The 25,904-nt window shown below is 38.8% G+C and overlaps 1 protein-coding gene across 2 annotated transcripts in view; it reads left to right on the top strand.

Annotated features, from left to right (window-relative positions):
* Positions 1–345: 345 nt before the first annotated feature.
* Positions 346–25,904, top strand: part of efr3a (EFR3 homolog A (S. cerevisiae)) — a 100,769-nt gene continuing 75,210 nt past the window's right edge. Inside the window, exons 1-2 of one of the 2 annotated variants that reach the window (XM_017699223.2) lie at positions 346–425; positions 717–874. In XM_017699223.2, the coding sequence (XP_017554712.1) occupies positions 865–874 (10 nt within the window). In that variant the 5' untranslated portion in view covers positions 346–425; positions 717–864. The other variant, XM_017699222.2, reaches the window with a different exon arrangement.

Genomic DNA, 25,904 nt, shown 5'->3' on the forward strand with positions numbered 1-25,904 from the left:
CCGCACTGAAAAATCAGATGATTATGAGCTGATACTCAAGTTTTTTATATCAGTAATGTTGGAAAAGAAGGTGTAGTATCATGACATCGTTAGCACAAACCAAATCTTGTCACAGAGAGAGAGAGAGAGAGAGAGAGAGAGAGATGTACTCAGACTTGTAGCAGTGAGTCACTCAAACGTAGGCTAATTTGCTCTCTGAAGTTCCTTAGAACATACATGAACGTTACCCTTCATCATTTAATTCGCACCTCGCTACTTAAACAAAAATTAAACAGAAAATACTCGTTGAGGACACTAAAGCCGTGTGATACATGTCTTGACTTCTTCGCTCAGCAGCTCTCACTTCCGCGTTTCACTCCGACGTAACGCAACCTAAAACAGGAAGCGCTAATCTCAAGGGTTAATCTCCCTCCGCGCGTCCACAGGTATTTACTGTAAACTCCTGCAGTTTAACTACTATGTCCGTTCTTCTGTTTCTGATGAACACTACAGCGGAACACGTACACGTTCCACTGAACGTGTCAGAAAAGCTGAGAGAAGGGCAGTAATAGCCGAGCTAACGGTAGTTAGCTAGCCAGAAGCGCCTGTGTGTCAGAATGCAGGTGACAGGGTTGACAAGGCGTTCACACCAACCGTCGCTTTAATCGCTGACACTGTCAGTGTTTGTGTTCCAACGGCTGAAATTCACTTCACATAATCGCCGTTTTCCGTTACAGCGTCTCTGAGTCGACCGGGCATCAGAGTCGGAGGGAGTCTCTCTCTGTCTGTCTGTCTGCGCTTTTCGGTGAAAAAGCACGTCCTGCGTCTCCACTAAAAAGATTCAGTCGCTGGAGTCTGTCTACACCATCAGCTGCTAGCAGAAGAATGCCTGCCGGTAAGCGATGCAACAGTCTTGTTTGTTTCACTCTTCTGCCACAAGCGAATACGCTGAGACATTAACCACAACTTTCGATATCTCAAAACATGGGTACTCCGCGTTGTTGCTGAGAACAGTAAGCCGAAACAAATGGTTTTCACTTTTACTGTTAGAAGGAAATGTACAGGCTAATTACAGGGCTTCACTGGCCTTGTCGAGATTTTAAAGGGCAAACGTCGTGGAAACTTTTTTTAAAAGAGTTGGATGTCGCAAGTAAACATTGTTAGCTAAAGTTCCAAAACATACCGTTCACTCCCCAGTCCATGCAGTCCGTATATGCAAATTAAGCTGCAAAAACAGTTGTTTTGACATGTTTTTCTGATGTCAAAACAACTAATGCATTTACATTCATCCATCTATACAACCTACAGCAGTTTAGCCCCGCCCATTCACGCTGAAGTTAGTGTTTATGTCTGCTGTTTTGGATCAGGCGTAATGCAGAGCAAGCAGTCAGAGCAGAGGTCATTTATGTATGCAGTGGTACACAAACATTTGGGTGTCCCTGGTCAAATCACATGCTTTGTTGAAAATAAGCATACACCCTCTACAGAGAGCACATGCTTATGTATTTTAATGTACAGTTATCTTTGGAAAAATAAAACATAAAATGTGGCCAATACAGAATTTATGGCTATATGCTATGTTTTATTTTACCCAGCATGTTAAACTAAATTAGTGCACTAAAATTAGTAGAAATATGCCATATTGAAGAGGATGTGCTGACTTATTTTCACTTCATTTTCACTTAAAGCAATATGTATGTGTTAGTATTGGAAAAGAAAACATGGAATTTGACCAAACTTTTAAATGTGAAAAAAATAACAAGTCTATTTAATTCTATATGATTAAGAGAGGTTGGAAAAATGTATGTTATATGCCCTTTAAATTGCTAGTCACAGAAGAAATAAGTGGCTTACTCAGCAAAGTCTGTGGGCTGTGTTCTTCCTGCATTTCTGCAGTGAAGGAAGTTTGGATGGAAATGACTGTAGCTTTCAAGTGCTGGAAAAAATGATAATCACTATCAGAACCTACACAGCTTCCACATGTGGATTCCATTTGTAACCTTAAGCCCTATGTGTTGTCCTAGAGCATGTTTTTGGAAAGGCACATGTACTTCTTATATAACTGTTGATTTTTTGAGGAACAGATGTGTGTATAGTAGGGGTGTACGGTTCCCCATATTTTTAGGTTTGATGTAATTGTCAGTTGTGAGGTCAAGGTTTGATTTTTTTTTATTATTATTTCCTTTGTTAAAATATCTTGACTCTACAGAGACCTAATTATATCCTACACTGATTTATTTGGGTTAGAAAACAAATTTTATTTTTATTTCTAGCTGACAAGATTGTAAAGTACAACCCTGTTTCCAAAAAAATTGGGGTGCTGTGCAAAATGTAAACAAAACCAGAATGCAATGATGTGCAAATAATTTAAAGCTTGTATTAAGTATAGTACGAGGATAACATATCAAATGAAATGGTTACATGAAGAATTTTGAATTTGATGCCAGCAATGCTTTAAAAAAATTGGGACAGGGTCAACAAAAGACTGGTAAAACTGTATAATGCTAAAAAAAAAAAAAAAAAACAAACAAAAAAAACACTTGTTGGTTAAGTGTAAAATAGCAAAGAATTTGGTGATTTTATCATTTATCAGGGGCAGTCGTGGGCTGGAGGTTAGGGATCTGGCCCTTGGACCGGAAGGTTGCCGGTTCGGTCCCCAGGGCCCACACTCCATGACTGAGGTGTCCTTGAGCAAGACACCCAACCCCCAACTGCTCCCCGGGCGCCGTGGATAGGGCTGCCCACCGCTTCGGGCAAGTGTGCTCACTGCCCCCTAGTGTGTGTGTGTGTTCACTAGAGTGTATGTGGTGTTTCATTTCACGGATGGGTTAAATGCCGAGGTGGAATTTCCCCGGTTGTGGGATCAAAAAAAGTATCACTTAACTTAACTTATCTGTGGTACATAATATCATTAAAAGCATCCGAAGAAATTTCTGGGTGCTAGAGACTAGCCCGAAAACCAATATTGGTGAGCCATAATCTTCAGGCCCTCAGGTGGCACTGCACTAAAAACAGACATGATTTTGCAGTGTAACTCAGTGCATGGGCTCAGGAACACTTCTGAAAATCAATATTTCTGAACACAGTTTGTCGCTGCATCCACAAATGCAAGTTAAAATTCTACCAAGCAAAAAAGAAACCAAAAAAATACAAACAGGATCCAGAAACACTGCAGCCTTCTCAGGGCCCAAGCTCTTTTAACATAAAATGAGGTGAAGTGGAAAAGTGTCCTGTGATCTAATGAACACTGTGTCCTCCAGGCTAAAGACCACCCAGCTTGTTAACAGTGCACAGCTCAAAAGCCAGCATCTATGATGGTATGGGGGTGCATTAGTGCACAGGACAGGGCTGAGTTGCACATCTATATACATATATATTCATGCTGAATGATACATAAAGTTTTCAGCAACATGCCAATGCTTTTTCAGGGAAGGTCCTCCTTAGTTCAGTAATACAATGCCAAATCACGTTCTGCACGTTGCAACACAGTAAAAGAGTCCAGGTGCTGAATCAGCCTGCCTGTCACCCATAGAAAACATTTGGGGCAATATGAAATGAAAAACATGACTATTGGGCAGCTGAAATCCTGTATCAAGCAAGAATGGAAAACATTTCACTTTCAAAACTACAACAGTCGTCTCCTCGGTTCTGCATTTTCTTTTCAACATGTTTACATAGCATTTTCAATTTCCTAGCAATTTAGCAACATTAGCCTAGCAAGTCCCATTGTAAACTAATGAAGCACATGTCAGTTATCAAATGTGGCTGGTCGACTGCGTCTGGAATACGTTATAAATCATGTTAATTCGATTTTTCGTATTACTGTTCCTTTAATAAATTACTTTTTTGGGTGCGGCTAGTGATATGACATTCACAAATGTATCAGCTCTTTTAAGTGAATGTTGAGACCTAACTGTCAGTGTGCCGATATGGGTCAAATTATTAAGAGCCTACGACGTGTTTACTTGAAGTGCATCCAGTGAAACCAACTGATCTATATCTGTCTTTTACCTGATCTAGAGCAAATCTTGCAAGAATCATGAGATATTTATTTGACTCTCATTTGTGGATAGTCTAAACAACTCCCACCAGGTTGCATTCTTATGATGGCGTTCATTAAGTGTGTACACTATTTGGTGGAATACAGAAATAAACAACACCAGCTTTCCTTTGCTAAGTATATTGGCTGTGGTGTAAATACCATTGGTAATCCAGAAGAAATAAAGTCAGTTATATCAAATATCTCAAACTCAGAGATCCAGAGATCACTTACTTTGAGATTTTTGTCAAATATATATGCAATGAAAGAAAAATAAGCTGAGGCTTCATTCATGGCCTCTGAACAGTGGTCTGCCTATAATTGTTCATAACACACAACATGCAATATCATTTTGTTGTTAATTGCAAGGCAGAGTAAGGTGCTGCTAGACAGCTGCTTAAGTTTTAAGTCAGTCATGAGTTATAATATTGCAACATTTTCTAATTGCAAAGAAAAATGACAATGCTACTGGAAAAAAAAACATTTTGAAGCTGACTCTTATCAGTGAGTCAATTGGTGTGACTCACTGAAAAAGCCAAAATGCCGAGTCATTAGTTGCAATGGCACTGGGGTTTTAGCCTCATGATCTCCTGATGGCAAAGCAAAACTTGAGCCTTTTGGAAACTTTTGAAGAGTCATCTTTCAGCTATATTACAGTGATACATGCTGAATTGGTGAATTTGAAAATAACACCATTGTGGTGAGTAATACAAAAACATGTCAAATGTATTAACCTTTAACATAAGAATAACTAAAAGCATATAAAAAAATAGTGGTATGTAACGGAAACCAAACAAATATTCTGGGTGGCTCCCCAACAGTGCTCCAGTGTTTTTTCAATGGTTTATGGCTGTTTATTTCCATTTAAGTTGTGTGAACATTGAGAACTTGTAATCATATCTGTCAGTAAAGCACAATTCAACTAAAACTATAGAATGAACTACAACTATGTAGCCTGTTACTGTTATCGGTAATAGTGTTTGTATCAGTTGGGTCCTGGTCTCTTGTGTCTCTGTGATCTGTAAGACAAAAGCATCATAGAGTGCATCATATCATTCAAATGAACCTTCAATGCAAGAGATTGAATAAAACATAATATTAAAATATTTGAAATTGTAGTGGAGGTTCTAAAATCAATTAGACCAGTTCTTTGACTAGTTATGAAATGGATGACACTTCCCATGGTATGAGTGTCTAAGTGTAGAATGGTGTGGTATCAGATAATCGCTAGAAGGCTAACTACGTTTTCTCTTTCGGTGGGTGCTCTGTGGCTTGCTCCATTTCTTTTCCAAGGCAGCTACACTCCCTCAGTGCTTCAGTCCTGCTTCCGCTCCCACCTCTCTCCTCTCCACTGTAAAAGTGATCTATTTTAAGGCACTTTTATTAAACAGCTCTTCAACGTTTTTGTTCTTAAAGGAATAGCCTGCTTTTTTTCTGCCTACATTGTTTCATTATGCCAGGATATGGCTTCTGTCGTTGTATAACTGTAGTCTCAGTATGCTGATGATGCTGACAAGAAAGAAAAATCAGCGCAAGCAGAAGTTTAGCGCAAGCTTTTCCATCTTTTCTTTTTTCTTATCTGTTTTTCATTTTTTATCAAGAGCCAAAATGCTTCCCTGTGTTCACAATTTCTGTCATTTTAAACTTAAAAGTGCAGTGCATGAAAGGCTCCAGAGTAATGTAGTCAATCAATATGAACATATTTCTACACTGATCTGCCAGTACATTAAAACCACCTCCTTGTTTCTACACTCAATGTCCATTTTATCAGCCATATAGGTGAACTCTAGTATACTAGTCTGTTTCTCTGCATACCTCCATTTGTTAGCCCCCTTTCACCCTGTTCTTCAGTGGTCAGCACCCACACAGAGCAGGTATTATTTGGGTTGTTGATCATTCCCAGCACTGCAGTGACACTGATGTTGTGATATGTTAGTGTGTGTTGTGCTGGTATATACCAGATATGCGCCAGTGTTTGGTAATTCTCTATACCACAATATTAAATGCACACTAAAACATCACCAGTGCAATACAATGTAGTCCAACAAGCTGCAGTTCCAACAGAGATTTCCCAGAGAACAACGGTAACTGCTAAGAAGCTAATCCAGTAATATTCAAAGTTAGGCTTTCAGCCAGAATGTTTACTGAAAGTTTCACTGGAAAATAGGAATATGTAAAAAATGTTATGTGAACAAGTATTAGAAGACTCAGAATGATTAATGAACATGAATGGCACCTTTCCTAGTACTGCTATATACAAACTGTGCTGTGAATATAGAATTTGCAATATTGTGATAAAAGGCTACATTTCTTCAATTAAATATAACATTTTGACATCTGCACATGCCTAATCTATTCACTGTCTAATTTGGAAATTGTTGGTATTCTGCTTCTGTTTGTATGTATGGTATATTATGCAAAGTGCCTCTATTTATGTATGAAATGCTCCTGTTTTTCAGTCAAAAGGGCAAAAATTGCCTCTAAAAGTATTCCCTATCCTGTCTCATGCTGAGAGGCTGAGACCACTTTACCAGATCTATAGCTTTGGCTACATTCTAACAGCTATATGTGAAAATGTGTCTGTATCCAACTGTTCGTCTCTGTTCCTCAGTTCCAGTGTGTTTTCCCTGCTCTAGTGCTCCTGACTCATCTCGCAAAGGGTTTGATAATTAGCTGTGAGTGACTCAGAGGTGTTAGAAAAGGGCAAACAAAGAAATGTAGGGTTTGCAGCGAAGAAACTGAGACACAGTGGTCTATGTGGTTAACTTTTGTTGCAGTATCAACAGCACTTGCATTCATACATTAGTGCTGGCTGCAAAGAACAGCATGTGCTGTGCACCCTGCAGTATCTTTGTACCCTGCAATTCTCTTCCATCTCTGTGTATCTGCAGAGGATGCAGTGCGTAGGCTATAGGATTGTTTTACAAGCTGTTTTATAGCATTCATATTACATGAAATAGTAGGGATGCGCTATATATTGGAATCAGCAGATGTCGGCAGATAATTGCAGGTAAAGCAAAATTATCAGCATTGTACAGATGTTTAGATTTGGGCTTATTTGAAACTTTTGTGCAAAATCTAAACATGGTAATTTTTGTATAGACAAATGCCAAATTTCTGAGCACAGAACAGCATAAAACATTTCAACACTAGTGTTATATTTTTGAGCTCTTTTGAACAGACCCGACTTCTCCAGACCTTCTAACAGTGCCTCATGTACGTTCATGACATCAGAGAACTGCTTTTCTCAGCCAGTGATCAGCTACCCAGCCACTCAGTAGCAGTATTGTTAGCATCATGTTACCCAAAACCTGCTTGCTGTAGAAGAAGAAGAAAGAAAGACACTCATAAGTTGTTTCTATTTTTTGCTTAACAAAATTAAAGAAACTTACAAACTAAAGGGGGCCTGGTTCCTCTTAAACAGGACTCTGATTGTGCTCTGTTTAAAAGACCACTGACCAAAGGAATTTTGGGGGTGGGTTTAAGAAGAGGGTGCAACCCTGTTTGCACCAAAAGTTTGCCAAGTTGTCCCCATTGCAAGATCACGTCTGGCTCCACATACACACATAGACACAAACAGAACAGACAAATCTGAGTCACCAGAGGTTCTTATGATGAGTCCTTTATTCTTGACATCACAACAGCATGGAAAGAGTGGATGTGTGTGTGAAGGAGTGAGCAAAAGAAGAGAAGAGAGAAAGGATGTGTGAAATAAGTGAGAAAAAGAATACACAGTTAAATACACAGCTGTGTGGAAAAGTACATTGTGCTTATTGAAAAAAATATCTGAAATGCACTTGTATTATAGCACATTTTATGTTGTGTATATTATGTATATTATATTTTTCAGTATATTAAACTGAAATAAACAGAAATGTAGCACTGTTCCAGTAGATTTAATTTAGAACAACTCTCAAATGTAATTTGACTTGGGATGGTTGTATGTGTGCATTATAGAGGAGACAGAAAAAGTTGATGCACAAAATTGAATGGAGAAAATACTATTGATGTGAATGATAAGCTGGTGAATGGTGTGGAATGTAGAAGGCAAAACAATTTGTAATAAAATTTAAACAGTTAAATTCACTGAAAAGAGGTACATTTCACAACCTGTATTCAATTCACACTCTCTTAAACTGATACACATTTAAAGAAATGTTTTTTGTATATGGTATATTGGTTTCATCTAGTATCTTTTTCTGGGGTGAACTGTCATTTAGTTGGATGTGGGAAGACCATGAAGATAGATTAGAACACTCTAGTAGCATCTTTGGAGATTGTTGGAACGGAGGCTGTATTTCTGGGCTGTATTCGAAGGATCTCACTGATGAATCAGGCATGGGTTATGTAGCGGTCTATAAATGCAGCCCACCTAGACTGCAGCCTAGCTTTTGGTATGCAGTTATGCTCTAATGCATGTATTTTCATGCTCGGTTTAAGATTTCCCATAAAGGAGCGCTATTAGCACTCCGCTGGCTTTTGGTGCTTCAGAAGAGCACTGTTGTTGCTTAAAGGTGATGAATTTTGTGAGGCTTGGCTTTCGATTCAGCACTTCATGCTAAATATGGGCCATGTCTTGGCAGAATGTTCTTGGGCTATGTTCAGGTTCAGAAAAACAAAAAAGTCCCTGCTGTGAGATAAAGGTGCACCAACACACAAATATTTAAAATACTTCAGTACTTTGATGTTATAATAATTTTGTCTTTTGGGATAATTTGTTATAATAATTTTTGGTTTTTATTATTGATTTTATTGGTTAATACTGCATAGATTAAGGATAGCCAGTTTTACAAGACAGTGGCATAACTGACTGTGAAATAGTCAGAAAAACATTCCGCAGATTCTAAATGTTCACACAGAATGTAAATCGAATATAAATAGTAGTTCAGTATAATGTTACATTCATTACATTTACATTTATTTCAGTCATTACTGTAATTGACTATTATAAGCAGCTGAAATATGTGCTTTATATGAAACATGTTCATGTCTCCATTTTCAGCATCTAGAATAAAAGTTGTCTAGCCGCAAGCTAACACACTTGCCACAAGCTAAAATGTTATGTCATGATACAATGATATAATGAGCAGTGCTGTAACACGGTATGGTACATTGTATTGTAGCAATCTCAGGAATTGTCCATAGGTCAGTGTTTTCCAGTCCGTCCTCAGGGCCCCCACGTGGCCCACATTTCTGTTCCAAAGGTTGGAGCAAAAATGTGGACTGACTGAGGACCAGACTGGTGCTATAGATAAGTGTGCCATTTATATCACATGTATTGCAAAATAATGATAATAACTATTATATGATTGGTCTTCAGGTGGTTCGCAAACTCTGTTATAAGATTATATTTACCCACTTGTCGATAATGTAGACTAGCATATAACTTAGTGATTACAATATTAAAAATAATAATTGTTTAAGTCCAGTTTTTCTCATTCTTGCTCTGTTGCTCCCCCACCCCTCCCCCCAAACACACACCACACACACACACACACACACCCAGCACTTTGAGATGTTAATGTGTTTAGTTGTGAAGTGGTCTGGGTCTTCTTGCTTTTGGAAGTTTGATCTTCTATAGGCTTTGGTTTTAGATGTGTGTGTGTGTGTGTGTGTGTGTGTGTGTGTGTGTGTGTGTGTGTGTGTGTGTGTGTGTGTGTGAGAGAGAGAGAGAGTTTGATCTCAGCTCTGTTTAGTGTGTGTGTTTGATGTGTTCTCTGATTTGTGTTGATGTTCCTTCGTTTCCCTTTGGCATCGTCTCATTCATATGCGATATGGAAAACTCGCTCTAAAGATGAATTCAGGGCAAAAAATAACTTCAAAGCACAGAGCTCCATGTGTGCATGGAGAGAGAATGAGAGAGTATTAAGACTATTATCTTCATTATATCTCATTGCTTTAGATTTGCTCTTTCTATGAGAAAATCCTTCTTTGTATTTTGATCATTTTATAAAAAGTTTTGATATGCTAATGTACTACTATACTAATATACTAATAATACACATTACTAGAGTTGTTATTACACTACTGTATGTTGTGATTGTGATACTGCTCTGAATTACAAATAAGCAAATCGTCCTTTAAATGACCAAATTCTTGGTTTTTGGTAGTCTGGTAATGTTCCATCAAAATGTAGTGACTTTTGCACACCAATTAAACTTGTGAATTGTCATTGTCATGGTGCTTCAGCAGGTGGGTGAAAGTAATAATAAGCTATACACTCATGTTTTACCTCCTCTTCCCACCACTCCCACAGAGAAGTTCATTCAGAAATTCATCATGGTATGGAAGTTAAATACGTTACAGTTTCTGTTTCACATTGACTTTAAAATGCATGTGTGTGAACCACATACAGTACTGTGAGAAAGTTTTAGGCATCTAAGCAAATTTTTAAACAATTTATCTCAGCAGTGAATTTATCACAATATACATTAGAATAAAGTCATATTCATAATTCAAATAAACATAAAAACAATAAAAAGTAATAAGAATTTCTTGGGTCCATATTTTTCCTTGACACCTTCACAGCCACCACAGAGACTTTTTAATATCATCACTTACATCATGAGCACAGTTTAATAAAGCAATTATTGGTCAAATTTGATCAGTTGCTTTTTAACTACATAGAATACTGGGCTTCCTCCAGGAGAAGTTTGAAAAAGATTAAACAGACATACTAACATCCATAATATCACTATTTATTATTTATATATAAAATCATTATTAATTAATATTCCATACATTTTATTTATTCAAACAACACTTTTCTCAGCAAATAAACACATACTGCACAAATAAATAGATTTTGTGGTTGCCTAAGACTTTCGCACAGTACTGTATGTGATAAATAGATAAGAGATTGGGCTCCATTTTTTGACAAAAGTATTTAATACTGAGCAGAACATTCTCGGAACTTTCACCAGCATGCTCTCAGCATACATTAAATAAATAAATATAATGTTTTACAATAATTAAGAATAAATTATTGTCTAAAAAATAAAACTTAATACATAATGGACATTTGACTTTTGCACAGTACTGTATGTTTTGGTGCATGCATAAGAGTGTGTGTGTGTGGGTGTGGGGGTGTTCACACCATGAGAGGGGTGTGGTGGAGAACGTGCAGATGTCTCCTTCTGAGCACAGTGTGCCTTTGGCTGCTACTACAGAGAAAGCCACACAGCAAGGATAAACCTGCAGCATACTCACACACACACACACACTCACATGCATATGCTCACACCTCGCCTTCTAACCTAAAGGCAGAATTGACCGTGTCACAGAAACTCATTTCTCATAGGAGCAGGCTGCTAAATCAACTGCACTGTAAAAATCAATTTCTCATAGGCTATTTATTATAGTGCACAGTATAAATAACAATTACTAAGAAAAATATAACCTAGATAACTAGATAAATCACAAAATTTTGTTTGTCTGAGGTTCTTGAACAGGTTATTAGATCAAAATGCACCAGCAAGGCAGTGCCACACTTAAAAGAATGGTTTGGTGAAAATGTAAACAGATTTAAACCCAGATACAGATGTTCGATCAAGACATATTTAGTGTCTTAATTTTGTTTCATTAGTTTGGCGCTGGACCTACAGGCTAACTTTGCCAACAAACTCTAGAAACCAATACCCATCTCTTTCTAGAAAAACACATCCTTAAAACTTAAAACCTCTCTCAACCTGCTCAAACCACATATAGGTCTTCATTAAGATCACGCCGACTTGTCAATGCGTTTTAGTTGGGGTGTACCATATCGTATTGTTCACGATAATACCGTATAACTTTCTAAACAATGAAAAAAATCCATATCGTGATAACAGTGATATTCTGACTTGATGACGTCATGCGTGTGGCATACGTTTGTTGCGTGAGTCATTTTGGAACAGAAAGAAGTAGCTATGGTGCAAAGCAGGTCTGTGGTGGAGTTTCTCCCAAAAAGCCGAGCGACTTCAGTAGTGCGGAGGTGGTTTTGTTATGAAATCTCAGATGTATAACAGATCACAGTAATATGCAAGAAATACAAGAAGCCTGTAACAGCAAAAGGGGGAACACACCTAATCTGTTTCACTACCTCAAGCAGAAGCACTCAGTTGAGTATGAGGAAAATCAAAAATGGCTATGTTTACACGCAAAGACTTTTGCCAATCCAATTGAATACAGTTGGATTACAGATACAGACTGAGGTGTTTATATGCTCACTCTATTCAACAGTCCGATGAAAATCTTCGTTTACATGCTCGCTACAAGGAATCCGATGCAAAATGACACGCATGCGTGGAGTAACGCGTGGAGTAGCGCTTAGAGTAAACGTTACCATGACAGCGAACATCACGTGAGGTCCAGTCAGCGTGAGATGAGATTCCAGTTGGTGCGCTTCTGTTTTTAATGGCTTTAAAATGATGTCAAGAGGAAGATGTCGTGTTCTGAGACAAATAAACTGGACGTCTTTCCCACCGCCGTCATTTAAAGCTCAGAGTATAAACTCCGTCTCCTCTGCAGACGGTGGTAAACGGTGTAAACCTTTCGCTGTGACGCGACGCGCATGCGCAGAACATACTTACACGTTCTGATTGGAATGTAATCGGATTCAGGCGTTTACATGGCTGTTATTCTTCTATTTAGCGGATTATTTAGAGGATTACTCACCACGTTCAATTGGATAGAAATTGCATGCCGAATGGCCTCTATCGGACTAGACTATTTCGATTTAGGTGTTTAAATGGACGTATTCCATTCCATACTCTATTGAAGAGTGCTCAACATCCACGTTTAAATGCATCCAAATAATCTGTTAATAATCCGACTAATATCTCATTCTGAATCAGTTGGGGTTTTTTTGTGTCTACTGAATGTTTGAAACATTTATACTAAATAAAACGTTAACATTTATTTTGTTGCAATAGCATGTTTTTGAAATTAATTAAATATTATTCAGTGTTTTGTCATATCGCCAAAATATCATTATCTCAAAAATACCCTGAAATATCGTGATATTATTTTAGAGCCATATCGCCCACCCCTACGTTTTAGTATGACTCACTATAAAAATGAACTACACTTCACTGTGGAGCTGAGCACGACAGGAAGCTGTTATAGACAATGGGTGTTGCCTCTGCAGAATCCTGTACACATGCATCATGGATGCTAGATTACATTCATAATTTCTGTAGTTTCTATTTGTAAACATATATCTATGGTCAAAATCTATATCGTGAATCTATCGTGTGCCTCCATGACGTGTGTATAGGTGATGAGGAATCAGAATTTGGCTCACTTGTTGTTTAAAGTGAATGTCCTTTGCATTTAGCTACACAGAATAGCTGCACTTGTTTATGGAAATGTTTTGGGTTGACTGTTCTAGCAGGTTTTAAACTTTTAGCTCCAATGCTAAACTAAGGAGAAAAGGTTTGGACTCCAAACATGTCTTGGTTGATGAATTACATCTGGGGTAAGATGTAGATTTGATTTTTTTTGCAGTTCCTTTAAAAAGGCTATGAAAAATTGAGTGATGTTTTTTTTCTCTTTCTATTTCTCTGGAAAAAATTATTTTTGCAAATGAAGAAAAAAGAAAAAAGACAAGCCAGCATACAAATTGCAGACAAGTAAGTCTCAAATGGAATTTTTCTAAAAATGTATTTTAGAAAATTATATTAAGTTTCATTACAAAATACTACATAAATACCATTTCTGGGGAAAAGGAAAAGATTAATAAATTTTATATACAGTATGAAAAAAAATGTAATGTAGGGCAAAAGGGTGATATGGCACAAATGCATAATCACAGCACTTCAAGATGTTTTCTCTAAATGTGATATCGCATTCCATAATCTAAGCCGCTTATTCTTCTGGGTCATTGAGGGTGATGTGTCATGTTATTTATTTTTTCTGACATTAAGTTGCAAACATAGCACCACATTTAAAAAGACTGTCAAAAACTGTGAACACAATAAATCGTATATTACGTTTCATACACTGTGCTGCCCTAAATTCCAAAAAACAGGACTAGGTCAACTTCTGGCGCCGCTGGAGGTGGCTGCCTGTTACAGTAGCTCCATGTCTGCGTCTTCTATTTTTTTGTAAATAGCGTCAAATCTTTTTACCCACTCTCTTTCTTTTCTTGATATTGAGGCAGGGTCTAAAGCAGTTACACAACTTTTTTTTGCAACTTTTTAAACTTGCACTTTTTTTTGCAACTTTTTAAACACAACTGGAACTTGCACTGATGTTACATTCAATGCTAATCAGGTGAAGGCTGAACTGAAAAAACTCAAGTAGAGCAAAGCAGCAGGACCTGATGGCATTTAACCCAGGGAGCTGAAACTGTGTGCAGAGCAGCTGTGTGCAATTCTTCAGCACATCTTCAATCTGAGCTGCAGCCTGAAGAGAGTCCCAGTTATGTGGAAAACATCTTATGTGGTTCCTGTCCCCAAGAAAAGGCAACCGACAGGACTGAATGATTATGGACCAGTTGCACTGACATCCCACTTAATGAAGACACTTGAAAGGCTGATGCTAGCTCATCTGAGACCTCTGGTCAGAACAGCTCTTGACCCTCTGCAGTTTACATACTAGAATGGCATTGGAGTGGATGATGCAGTTATCTACCTGCTGGACAGAACATACTCTCACCTGGTCATATCAGGCAGCACTGTGAGGATCATGTTCTTCGATTTCTCCAGTGCATTCAACACCATACAGCCTGTACTGTTAGGGGAGAAACTATGGCTGATGCAGGTGATGAATCCATCATCTCATGGACAATGGACTATCTGATTGGATGACCTCAGTATATGCGACTGCAGGGCTGTGTCTCAGACAAGGCTGTGTGCAGTGTTGGGGCACCCCAGGGGACTGTTAGCTCCATTCCTGTTCAACCTGTACACCTCTGACTTCAGGTACAACACAGAGTCGTGTCATCTGCAGAAATTCCCGGATGACACAGCCATTGTGGGGTGCACAAGGAATGGACAGAAGGAGGAATACAGGAAGCTGGTGAAGGACTTAGTTGACTGCTGTAAGCTGAACCAGCTGCAGCTAAACATCAGTAAGACTAAGGAGATGGTGTTGAACTTTAGGAAGTCCAAACCTGTCTTGTCAGCAGTCACTATTGATGGTGTTGATGTGGAGGTGGTTGGGACAAACAAATATCTGGATGTGCACTTGTACAACAAGCTGGGCTGGAGCTGTAACACTCTTGCAGTGTACAAGAGAGGCCAAAGCCTATAATTGACATCATAGGTAGACCTCAACTATGAGAGACAAAATGAGGAAAAAAATTCAGAAAATCACATTGTCTGATTTTTAAAGAATTTATTTGCAAATAATGGTGGAAAATAAGTATTTGGTCACCTACAAACAAGCAAGATTTCTGGCTGTCACAGACCTGTAACTTCTTCTTGAAGAGGCTCCTCTGTCCTCCACTCATTAGGTGTATTAATGGCACCTGTTTGACCTCGTTATCTGTAGAAAAGACACCTGCCCACAACCTCAAACCGTCAAGCTCCAAACTCCACTATGGTGAAGACCAAAGAGCTGTCGAAGGACACCAGAAACAAGATTGTAGACCTGCACCAGGCTGGAAAGACTGAATCTGCAATAGGCAAGCAGCTTGGTGTGAAGAAATCTACTGTGGGAGCAATAATCAGAAAATGGAAGACATACAAGACCACTGCTAATCTCCCTTGATCAGAGGCTCCACGCAAGATCTCAGCCCGTGGGGTCAAAATGATCACAAGAACGGTGAGCAGAAATCCCAGAATCACACGGGGGGACCTGATGAATGACCTGCAGAAAGCTGGGACCAACGTTACAAAGGCTACTGTCAGTAACACGCTACGCCGCCAGGGACTCGGATCTTGCAGTGCCAGACGTGTCTCTCTGCTTAAGCCAGTACATATCTGGGCGCGTCTGAAGTTTGCTAGAGAGCATTTGGATGTTCCAGAAGAGTATTGGGAGAATGTCATATGGTCAGATGAAACCAAAGTAGAACTGTTTGGTACAAACACAACTCGTCGTGTTTGGAGGAGAGTGAATGCTGAGTTGCATCCAAAGAACACCATACCAACTGTGAAGCATGGGGGTGGCAACATCATGCTTTGGGGCTGTTTCACTGCAAAGGGACCAGGACGACTGGTCCGTGTACAGGAAAGAATGAATGAGGCCATGTATTGTGAGATTTTGAGTGCAAACCTCCTTCCATCAGCAAGGGCATTGAATTGATTCGTAAGAAGCATTTCAAGGTCCTGGAGTGGCCTAGCCAGTCTCCAGATCTCAACCCCATAGGGAGATGAAAGTCCATGTTGCCCGCCGACAGCCTCAAAACATCACTGCTCTAGAGGAGCTCTGCATGGAGGAATGGGCCAACATACCAGCAACGGTGTGTGCCAACCTTGTAAAGACTTAAAGAAAATGTTTGACCTCTGTCATTGTCAATAAGGGATATAGAACAAAGTATTGAGATGAACTTTTGTTATTGACCAAATACTTATTTTCCACCATTATTTGCAAATCAATTCTTTAAAAATCTGAGATTTTCTGAATTTTTTTCCTCATTTTGTCTCTCATAGTTGAGGTCTACCTATGATGTCAATAACAGGCCTCTCTCATCTTTTTAAGTGGGAGAACTTGCACAATTGGTGACTGACTAAATACTTTTTTTTCCCCACTGTATATGGAGGAGATGTGTTGCACTGCGTGAGGCAAATGGTGGTGCCTTTCATTGTGGCCAGCCTAAGGCACATTTGTGCAATAATCATGCTGTCTAATCAGCATCTTGATATGCCACACCTGTGAGGTGGATGGATTATCTCGGCGAAGGAGAAGTGCTCACTAACACAGATTTAGACACATTTGTGAACACTATTTGAGAGAAAATGGCCTTTTGTGTACATAGAAAAAGTCTTAGATCTTTGAGTTCAGCTCATGACAAATGGGAGCAAAAACAAGTGTTGTATTTATATTTTTGTTCAGTGTATGTGCTGTTAGACTACCTCATACCACTCAGGGCCTGCTGTCTGTAAATACAGCGTATCTATCTATCTGGGAGACGTTTATTAGGAAAACTGATGTTGATAGCACTTGTCTGCTTATTGGTGTATATTCTAAAGAGTTTCATCTCCTCCATCATTCAACATAGAGAGAGAGAGAGAGGGAGAGGGAGAGGGAGAGGGAGAGGGGGAGGGGGAGGGGGAGGGGGAGGGGGAGAGAGGGTAAAGATGACAGAAGACCCGCAAGGTCAGAGAGAGGGGAGAGGTGTGTGGGGGGTGGGGTAGAGTTTGTGAGAGAGAGAGAAGGGCCAATGGACACATGCAGCTATGGACTCGGAAGGCTCTGACACTGGTAAGGCTGTGCTCACTGCCTGTGTTTGTGAGGGCAAAAGAGACGCTTTTGTTATTATTGTGGTTATTCAGAAGATTTTTCTGTTTTGCATTATTATGTGAGAGTTTCTGTTTTCTGGCCACTGTAGTTTTTTTTGCTCTCAATTCAATTTAGTTGAGTTCAATTCAGAGTGTTTTATTGGCATGATGAATGATGCTGCATTTGTATATCCAAAGTTTTGTGTACAAAGTCTCTTTCTCTTTCTTTTTCCCTTTCATTCATTCTCCCTGGTAATGGGTGGACTAACATGGGAGAGAAAGGGAAAATGGTGTAGAACTTTATGAACTTTTTGTTTACGGTCTTATTTATCAGTGGCAGACTTTATACTGCTCCTAGCCTTAGCTCGCCTGCAAATGTGATTATTTGATTGGCTGTTCAGCTCCCGGTTTTTCGGATTGGTCAGTGAGTTTGTCACTCATAGTTAGTGCTTGTGGTTGATGGGTGGGGTTTGTGACTCACACACTCAGTATGTGATTCAGTGCTTCTGATTTGCTCAAGGCGCCCATCATTGACGAGCTGGGTGTGTATGATCAGTTTCAGAGGGAGAGTGTGTGACTGACTGGTGACACAGTTGAGGTCATTTACTGTTACGTAATATTTGTGTGTCTTACACACACACACACACCTATATACAAATATACGGATACACACACACACACACACACACGCGCCTATATACATATACAGACATATTAAATATAATTATATGGATCACCTATGCATCTTAAAGCCGTCTGCGTCAGAATCGCCATCATTCCTCAAGATGAAAGACTTCGAGTCTCCAGAAAAAGCACCGTCATGACTCAGATCTGGTGAAACTGAACATCAGACCAAATGCTGTCAGACCAAACGGCCTCAGAGGAAAGTTATCAGACCAAACACAAGCCTGGTTGAGCATAGACTGGTTCATATGACTTAGAAAACTATGGTGTATCTCGATATAAATGTCAGTCTAACATTTTCAGTTTTTCTGAGGCCGTTTGGTCTGATACCTTGTCTCTGGGGCCATTTGGTCATCAGATCTGAGACATGACGTGTTTTTCTTCGGACTGCTGGAGTTGTCCTAAAATGTACCCCGTAGCCCCGCCTAGTGCTAATTAACATATATTTGCATGTTTGTCAGTTAGAAAAAGAAATAGAAAACTGGAAAATGAAAAGTGAATCTCCAGCAGGTGGCGCTGATGCTCGTTTTCATTATCCTTTTCACTCTGACAGTTAAAGCGCGTCCATGATGAAAACAGAATCACAAACTGGCACTTTGCATTATCATTTTAATTTTGTCAGATTTGCAGCCGATCGCTATGAAAAAGAAATATGAAAGTAAACTTTGCATTTTGATTTTAGTTTTGACACGTGTTCTGCGTTTCATGAAGAAAAGCCAAATCCAAAGTGAAGTTTGTGTTTTCTTTTGTCTGTTAGCATTTTCATTTTAGATTTGGCCGTGAAAAACCAGAATAATGACTAAAATGAAATGACATATAGGTGTTTTCAATTTATTTTTTATTTTTGTCACATGCTCGTGAAAAATGAAATTGCAAATGAAGGCAATTCATTTTCAATTTTGGCAGGATATTTGCGTAGATGTTTGGAAAAAGAAATAGCGAAAAGAGGTTTGCATTTACATTTTATTGTTTCCATTTTCATTTCCTTTTTGGCAGGATTTGCCTCCCATAGAGGGCGCTCTTTAACACTTTGGTCCAAAAAGCTCAGTTGGGTTGAAATTTGGGGCTGGTTGCAGCAACAGGTCTTGATGAAGATGGTCTTAACTGGTCTTAAGTTGAACGTTGCTAAGACTAGTTTACGTTATGGCCACTGTGGTTGCTAAGCAACCTGGCTTACTAAGCAAAACTGCAATAGGTTTACCTACTACTGGCAACTTGCCGGTTGATACTGGCAAAATAAAAAAAAAAGAATCAACAGTGAAACTTGCTTCTTGATTAAATTACAGAGTCTGCTTAACATCACCCTGATGAATAAGCATAACAGTTTCATATAAAAGAGGAAAAACATCAACATGGGACAGTTCAGGAGAACAGAGCACAATAAAATAGCAATTCTCAATGTTTTTGAGCTGTGACCATCCAAAGATGTATTTTGGGATTGTGACCCCTCTCAAGTCACGACCCAGTTCTTGGCATTCCTCTGTGTCTGCTTCTGTCTATGTCTTTGTCTTTGGACCGTGGGAGGAAACCGGAGAACCCGGAGGAAACCCACGCAGACACGGGGAGAACATGCAAACTCCACACAGAGAGGACCCCGGTGACAGCGCTACCCACCACGGCACCGTGCCGCCAACTCCTGAAAACACTTATCACATTATTTTTCACGTCACCTAAGGAAGAGTCTTCTGTTTTCTGTACATGCCACTCTAAAACACAAGCATCACAGCCATTGAAAGTGATCTTTTAACCACAATTTCAGCCCTATTTACTGACGGCCTACCTACAGATGTAAATGCGGATGTCACTTTCGTCACTGTTCCTGTTGAAACACTAGACAGATGAGCAGTCTTTTGGACTGAAGTGCCTGCTGTCTGTGCTCCAGTATTAAACCCTCTTTCAAAGTCACTCTTTTCCTCTTCTTGCCTTTGTACACAGCATGGTAGGATGATATACATGTCCAGATTATTTCCTATGTTGGACTTTAATTCGGCAGTTTTTTCACTGAAAATAAAACGTTAGGGATGGAATCTTTCCTCCATCAACAATCAAAGATAAACATGCAGAGATAAACACAATCACATGGAGAAATAAACACAGACTTTATCTAACACAGTGAATTGTTTCTTTAACCTTAGGGCTTGGGCACCATCTTTATGTTTAGACTGATAATAAAACAACATGAGCTATGCAAAAGCACCCCTGAGACCAAGGAAATAACACTTAGAGCAACTCAAGCGAAAAACAGTATTAGACACTCACCTAGTTACACAACACGTGTGGAAAACATGAGTAGGATCTTCTCTTACTAATTAAATAAAAATTCACAAATGAATTTGTTTTTCTACATTGTTCAGCTGCGATTGTTACATGTTCATCAAATTTTATTATTTATTTTTATATTAAATTTTATTACTTATTTTTATTTTTTCAATCTGATTTCAGGAAACCTTATAACAGCAAAAATAAGCATCTGTATAAAGCATTCACCCTCTTTTGGACTTTGTAAAAAATATTTTATTTACAAGACGTATTTAATTGAGAATTTTCAGACAACAGCAGCTGCGGTAGTAGTTGATAGCTATTCATTTTTACCAGTGGATTAGACATTCAAAAAAGTAGTCCACTAGTCATTACCATCGTGAAGAAAATTACACAGCCTCCCTCTCTCACCAAGTATAGGCTTGAGCCAAGTGCCGATTATGTTGTCAATTGCCGACACTTTCCATATTGCAGTTGTCAATCAAGTCAGACAATTTAAATGTCTGAAAAAGCATCATCTGTGACTTGAATGTGCATGAAAGTAATTATATTTGTCAGTTTTCTTTTAACATTAGTCCATGTCCTGAATCAGCTCTGGTATTCTGTCTAGCTTCAGAACATTCTGTTGCAACGCAAGATACGACACATGAAATTACTTTCCTCGTGAAAAATCAGATTACACTTATTCGAAAAAAAAAAGCAGTGCAAGGCTACGGTATCAGTAGTGTTCTTGTTCCTTCAGATGGTTAAGCTTAGCAGTTTTTTATTTTAACAAGATGTAGGGCTGCCACTAAGGACTATTTTTTTCTGTTGATTAATGTATCAACAGTTGTACTGATTTGGGGATAAATCAAAACAATTTTCCTCCAATTAATTTCCTCAAAAACATAAAATTATGGCATTCCTTACACAAAAAAAATGTTTCCTAGAATAGGCCCAGATTCTACTCCAGAACCCAGAAACACTTTCTCAAACACTTATTCAAAGACAATTACATGGTACCAGGCAGATGCCTTTATAACTGTAATATTGAGTGTTTTAGCAGCTACAAGGGTAACATTTTAAAATTCTTCCTGTTAGTTGTAATTAATCAACATGAATATATAGCACTTACTGTCTTTTTGCCTTTTCTGGCGGTCAGCCATCATCCAGAATAGCATCTATGTGTGTGCACAGTGTTGGGGATGTCAATTTAAATGCATTAGCCTCGGCTGTGATTACTGCTGTTGCTGCGCTACTGAGACTGGTGTTGAAAGAGACCAATGAGCAGCATCAAAACTATGAATCGTACTTTATTGACAGCTGTACACTTTTGTGAAGTAAACAAAGCCTGCTCTTCTCCCCTGCAGTGCTTCTTGATGCAAGGTAACTAATGTAGCCTAGCTAGCTAATGCAATTCATTTAAAATCAGGTAGATTTTCATGATTTAACCTTAATTTGGTATGGTATCATACGCTGTATCAGTAAGTACTAAATCACATGTACTCAAGCATGTACTTGGGCTGAAATAATTGTATAGATGCTTCCCCACATAGTGTACAAACCACCTTTTTGTTTGATGCTAATTTGAATTACTCCCATGCTTTCAAAGCATTTGCTCTTTGGAAACTTTTTGAGATCTCTTTAGCAGCCGAATTGGATCCTGCAGTCATGATTTTTGGACAATTGGATTTATTAGCTGACTAGTCTGAGCATACCCCTACTCTACAGCATAGTGTACAACTGAAAACAATCAGAGCATTTTATGAAATCAAAATAGAACTGAAATGATCCTCAATACTTAGTAGAACTTCTTTTGTTAGTCGTTCGTTTGGGTCAGCAAGATTATTTAGCTGGAACTGGCTGAAGCTCAGTCAAGTTGGATAGATCTTTATTTGAGACCAAGTTATTCGATACTTAGGTACATTTTTACACTGTTGTCTTTTTCGACCTAGTTTCAATTAGCCACAACTAAGGCTGTCATGATTCTGAAATTTTAGGTGACAATGAATGGTCACACAAACAATTATGATTAGTGATTTAATTGTCTTTTTTTGTTCATTGTATGAATAGAATTCTCTAAAGTACAATATAAAACTGGCCAAATTAGCAGATTAGCTGTTTTGTTTCCCAGCTGTTAATTCAAACAGACACCTACAGTTACAGAATCATGTCTTTTTAATTATTTGCCTTAATCTAATGCCTATTTTGGATGTTGCAGCATAATGTGAGTGTGAAATCTAATTACTGAGGAAAATGATTGTAGTCAGCTTTAATAATTGCAGCCATCTCAAATAATTGCAATTAGGCGATTATGTAATAACTGTGACAGGACTAGCAACAATAACACAGTTAGTAAGTTATTAAGATATGTTGACCAAAGCAGAGTTGTGTGCTATATTTACTTATTAGGTTTAATGGGATTTTTGGCAGTCTTGGCAGTCAAGTTTTGGCAAACTTGTCGAACCTTGCAATGCTACCTACAAAAACACATTGGTTGAAAAGGTCAGTTGGATCCAAAGGTAGGGGGTGAAAAAACATTATGCTTCTCATATTTAAAAAAAGCCCAGACTGCAATCCGTGTTGTAGAAAAAGAAAGCACAAGTTGGTTTTGCATATATTATATACATTTTGGGAAACTCTGGTCAGATTGCAGGTTTGCTCATTTTTAAGTAAAAAATAAATTAAAATGTCATCTACCGAGGTCACACTTCTGTACATTTTTGCATCACAATCACTGTTTATTTGCTTAATTTAACATTTTGGGAGGGAAACAATACAACATAAAATGTGGCCTGTGCAAAAATTAGAAGAAAAAGAATATTATTAGTTTAGTTCTTAGTCCTTGACTTGTTTTCATTCAGAAAATCAGCAGAACATGTAATATATTGTGTGTGCAAAAGTTATGCCACATTAGTTTGTTTTTTTCTTTTGCTCAGTATGTTGAACTCAAATAGACATGGTGCCATGTCTAGGTGATGTCAGATTGGTGTTTGTTCCCTAAGGATGTCATTATTGTCGCACATTATTTGAACAGGGGTGTGTAAACTTTTTAATACAACCATAAATATTAAATAAACATAGGGACTCATGTTTCAGTGTCCTGAAAAACTGCTGTAAGGCTCAGCTGGAACATCCGTGACGTTGCGTCACTAGGTAAGCTGTAAATCAACACAGGTGTACATACACACACATGCACACAACACACACACACACACACACACACACACACAGATGGTACTGGCTGGAGAAAGCTTTCGGCCTGATTGGTTTGTGATTACAGGTGTTGGCAGGTAAAGCAGTGAAGTGATTGGTCCGCTTGGCTGTCAGTCACTGGGGAAGGTAGAAGGAGGGAGGTGGAGACGATACAGGTGCGCTCCTCTCGGGTGATCTTGAGTTTGCCTCTCCGCCTAACTCTGCACTCTCGCAGGGTCAGTGTTTGGAGAGGGGAAAGGTCGCTGTCTGCTGTCTTTGTTTTTGTGGGAAAGGTCAAAGATCATGATGAGGAGGTACAGGCAGGTGCCACGCTCAGAGGCAGATGGAACCTTCAGATACAGATGCAGCAGGCAGAGGACCTCCGTTCTTAGCACACTGGGTATATGTGTGTGTGTGTGTGTGTGTGTGTCGGTGTAGGTTTGCTGGCTCACTGCTTGTGCATGTTTTTATGTTGTGATTTCTCTTAGACTGCAGCAGAAAAAAATGCTATTTTTTCCATTTATTATATCACTTTATTACTTACTGTGGAAGAATAACCATGAGTGTTAAGGTAGAATTCACTTGCTTGGGTTTTTAATAGCTTACACTGCAGGTTTATTATTTCATTCTTATTTATCTTAAGACAGATTAAGTGTTTAAGCAAGAATGTTGAAACCTTTGTTACTACCTTTGTGAAGGCAAAGTAATTAGAACTGAGGGGCTGCTTGTAACAGTGGCTAAAACATCTAAATCAATGCAGAACCTTAATTCAATGCAAATTTATGTTGTTTTAAACTTGAATAAACATACATAAACACATCTGCATTTACATAAACATGATCAGTGAAAGGCATGCATGTCAAACATGACATTTCTTTTTGACTACAGAGTAGAAAAACAAATATGAGCACAGTGCAATTAAAATTGACATATATTTCATATGAAGGGAAATGGACTGCTCATATTGTTTATTATGGAATGTTTTGTTGTAACACTGTGTTAAAACTCCAGCATGTGGAGGCTGTGCTTTACCCTGACTTCCTAGACATCTTCAGAAATGGTGCTAGATTACAGCCACCAAGAAGATGAATAAAACAATTGTGAATTATGTGACTTGCACACAGCACAGTAATCAAAAAACACTTAACATGAAGAAAAATCAGGGTCTTCAGGGTGATTTAGCTCTCATGCTGTGAGACTAATGTGCAAGTTTGTAGTTTAGGCCAAAACATGGGCCCTTGTAGTTTAAGGGGTTAAATATAAAAGATAGCAAAATAAGATGTTAAAAATAGTATTATAAATAATGCATAGCACATCCTTTCATCATCTCTCTCTCTCTCTCTCTCTCTCTCTCTCTCTCTCTCTCTCTCTTTCTTTCTCCCTTTCCCTGTCCCCTCTTTATCTCTCTCTCTCAGTAAGGGATCGAATGTTTGATAATGGTCAACCCCATTTTCCCTTCTCACTTTACAATACCCCCATTTTCAAGACACACACACACACACACACATACAGTGGAAAGGGCATGAATGAGTTTGAGTCTGGCTTATCTAGAGAGAGGGAGAGGTGTTGAATATGAGAGGAGTCTGGTGGCTGCTCTGATACTCAGATTTCTTCCATCTTTTAATTATTAAGCAGCCTTTTAGACAGCATCACACACACACACACACGCACACACACAGAAATGAGAATTGTCAGTTCTTACACACATGCATGCACGCACACACACACACACACACACACACACACACACACACACACAAACACACACTAAACGGAGGCACATGCTCACAATAAACGCATAATCATCTCTGTAACTACTGGCAATGGAAAGTGTGATTGCTCTCTTGGTGATATGTCTGGCCGCTTGTCCAAATGGCTGCAGAGGCTTGCTCAAGGTCAACCGCTTCAGCTCTAATTTAGGCACGGTGGTTATTTATGCAGGGGAATCCATCTGAGGCTGAATTCCTAATTTGCTGACAAATTTGTATTTGTATTACAAATAGTAAAGCTAATGTCAGGTAAAAAATCCCTAACAGAAACAATAGTATTAGGTGCTTAGAACCCTAAAAAGGCAGTAGCTGCAAAAAAACCCTTCTGGTGTCGTTACACAGCATATGCATAAACAGTGCAAAATACATTGTTAGGTTTCCTCTTTTTCCCTCCTCATCGCTTCTTGTACACCCGCACACTCCTCCACTCTCCTCAAGCTTCAACAGCTGAATTATTTACTGTGTTTTAAAACTCTGCCATTGAATATGCATATTTCAGTTTATTATGCCTACTTCTATTTAACATGCATTTTTACCCCGCATTGTGAAGGGTGGCATTGATGCTGTTGGGTGCAGGATGCAGGATATGCTAATGCACAGAGTTTGCTTTATGGACCAGAAAATCCAGTCTTGTGT

This window comes from Pygocentrus nattereri, chromosome 19, assembly GCF_015220715.1.
Source record: "Pygocentrus nattereri isolate fPygNat1 chromosome 19, fPygNat1.pri, whole genome shotgun sequence".
Classification (NCBI taxonomy): Eukaryota; Metazoa; Chordata; class Actinopteri; order Characiformes; family Serrasalmidae; genus Pygocentrus; species Pygocentrus nattereri.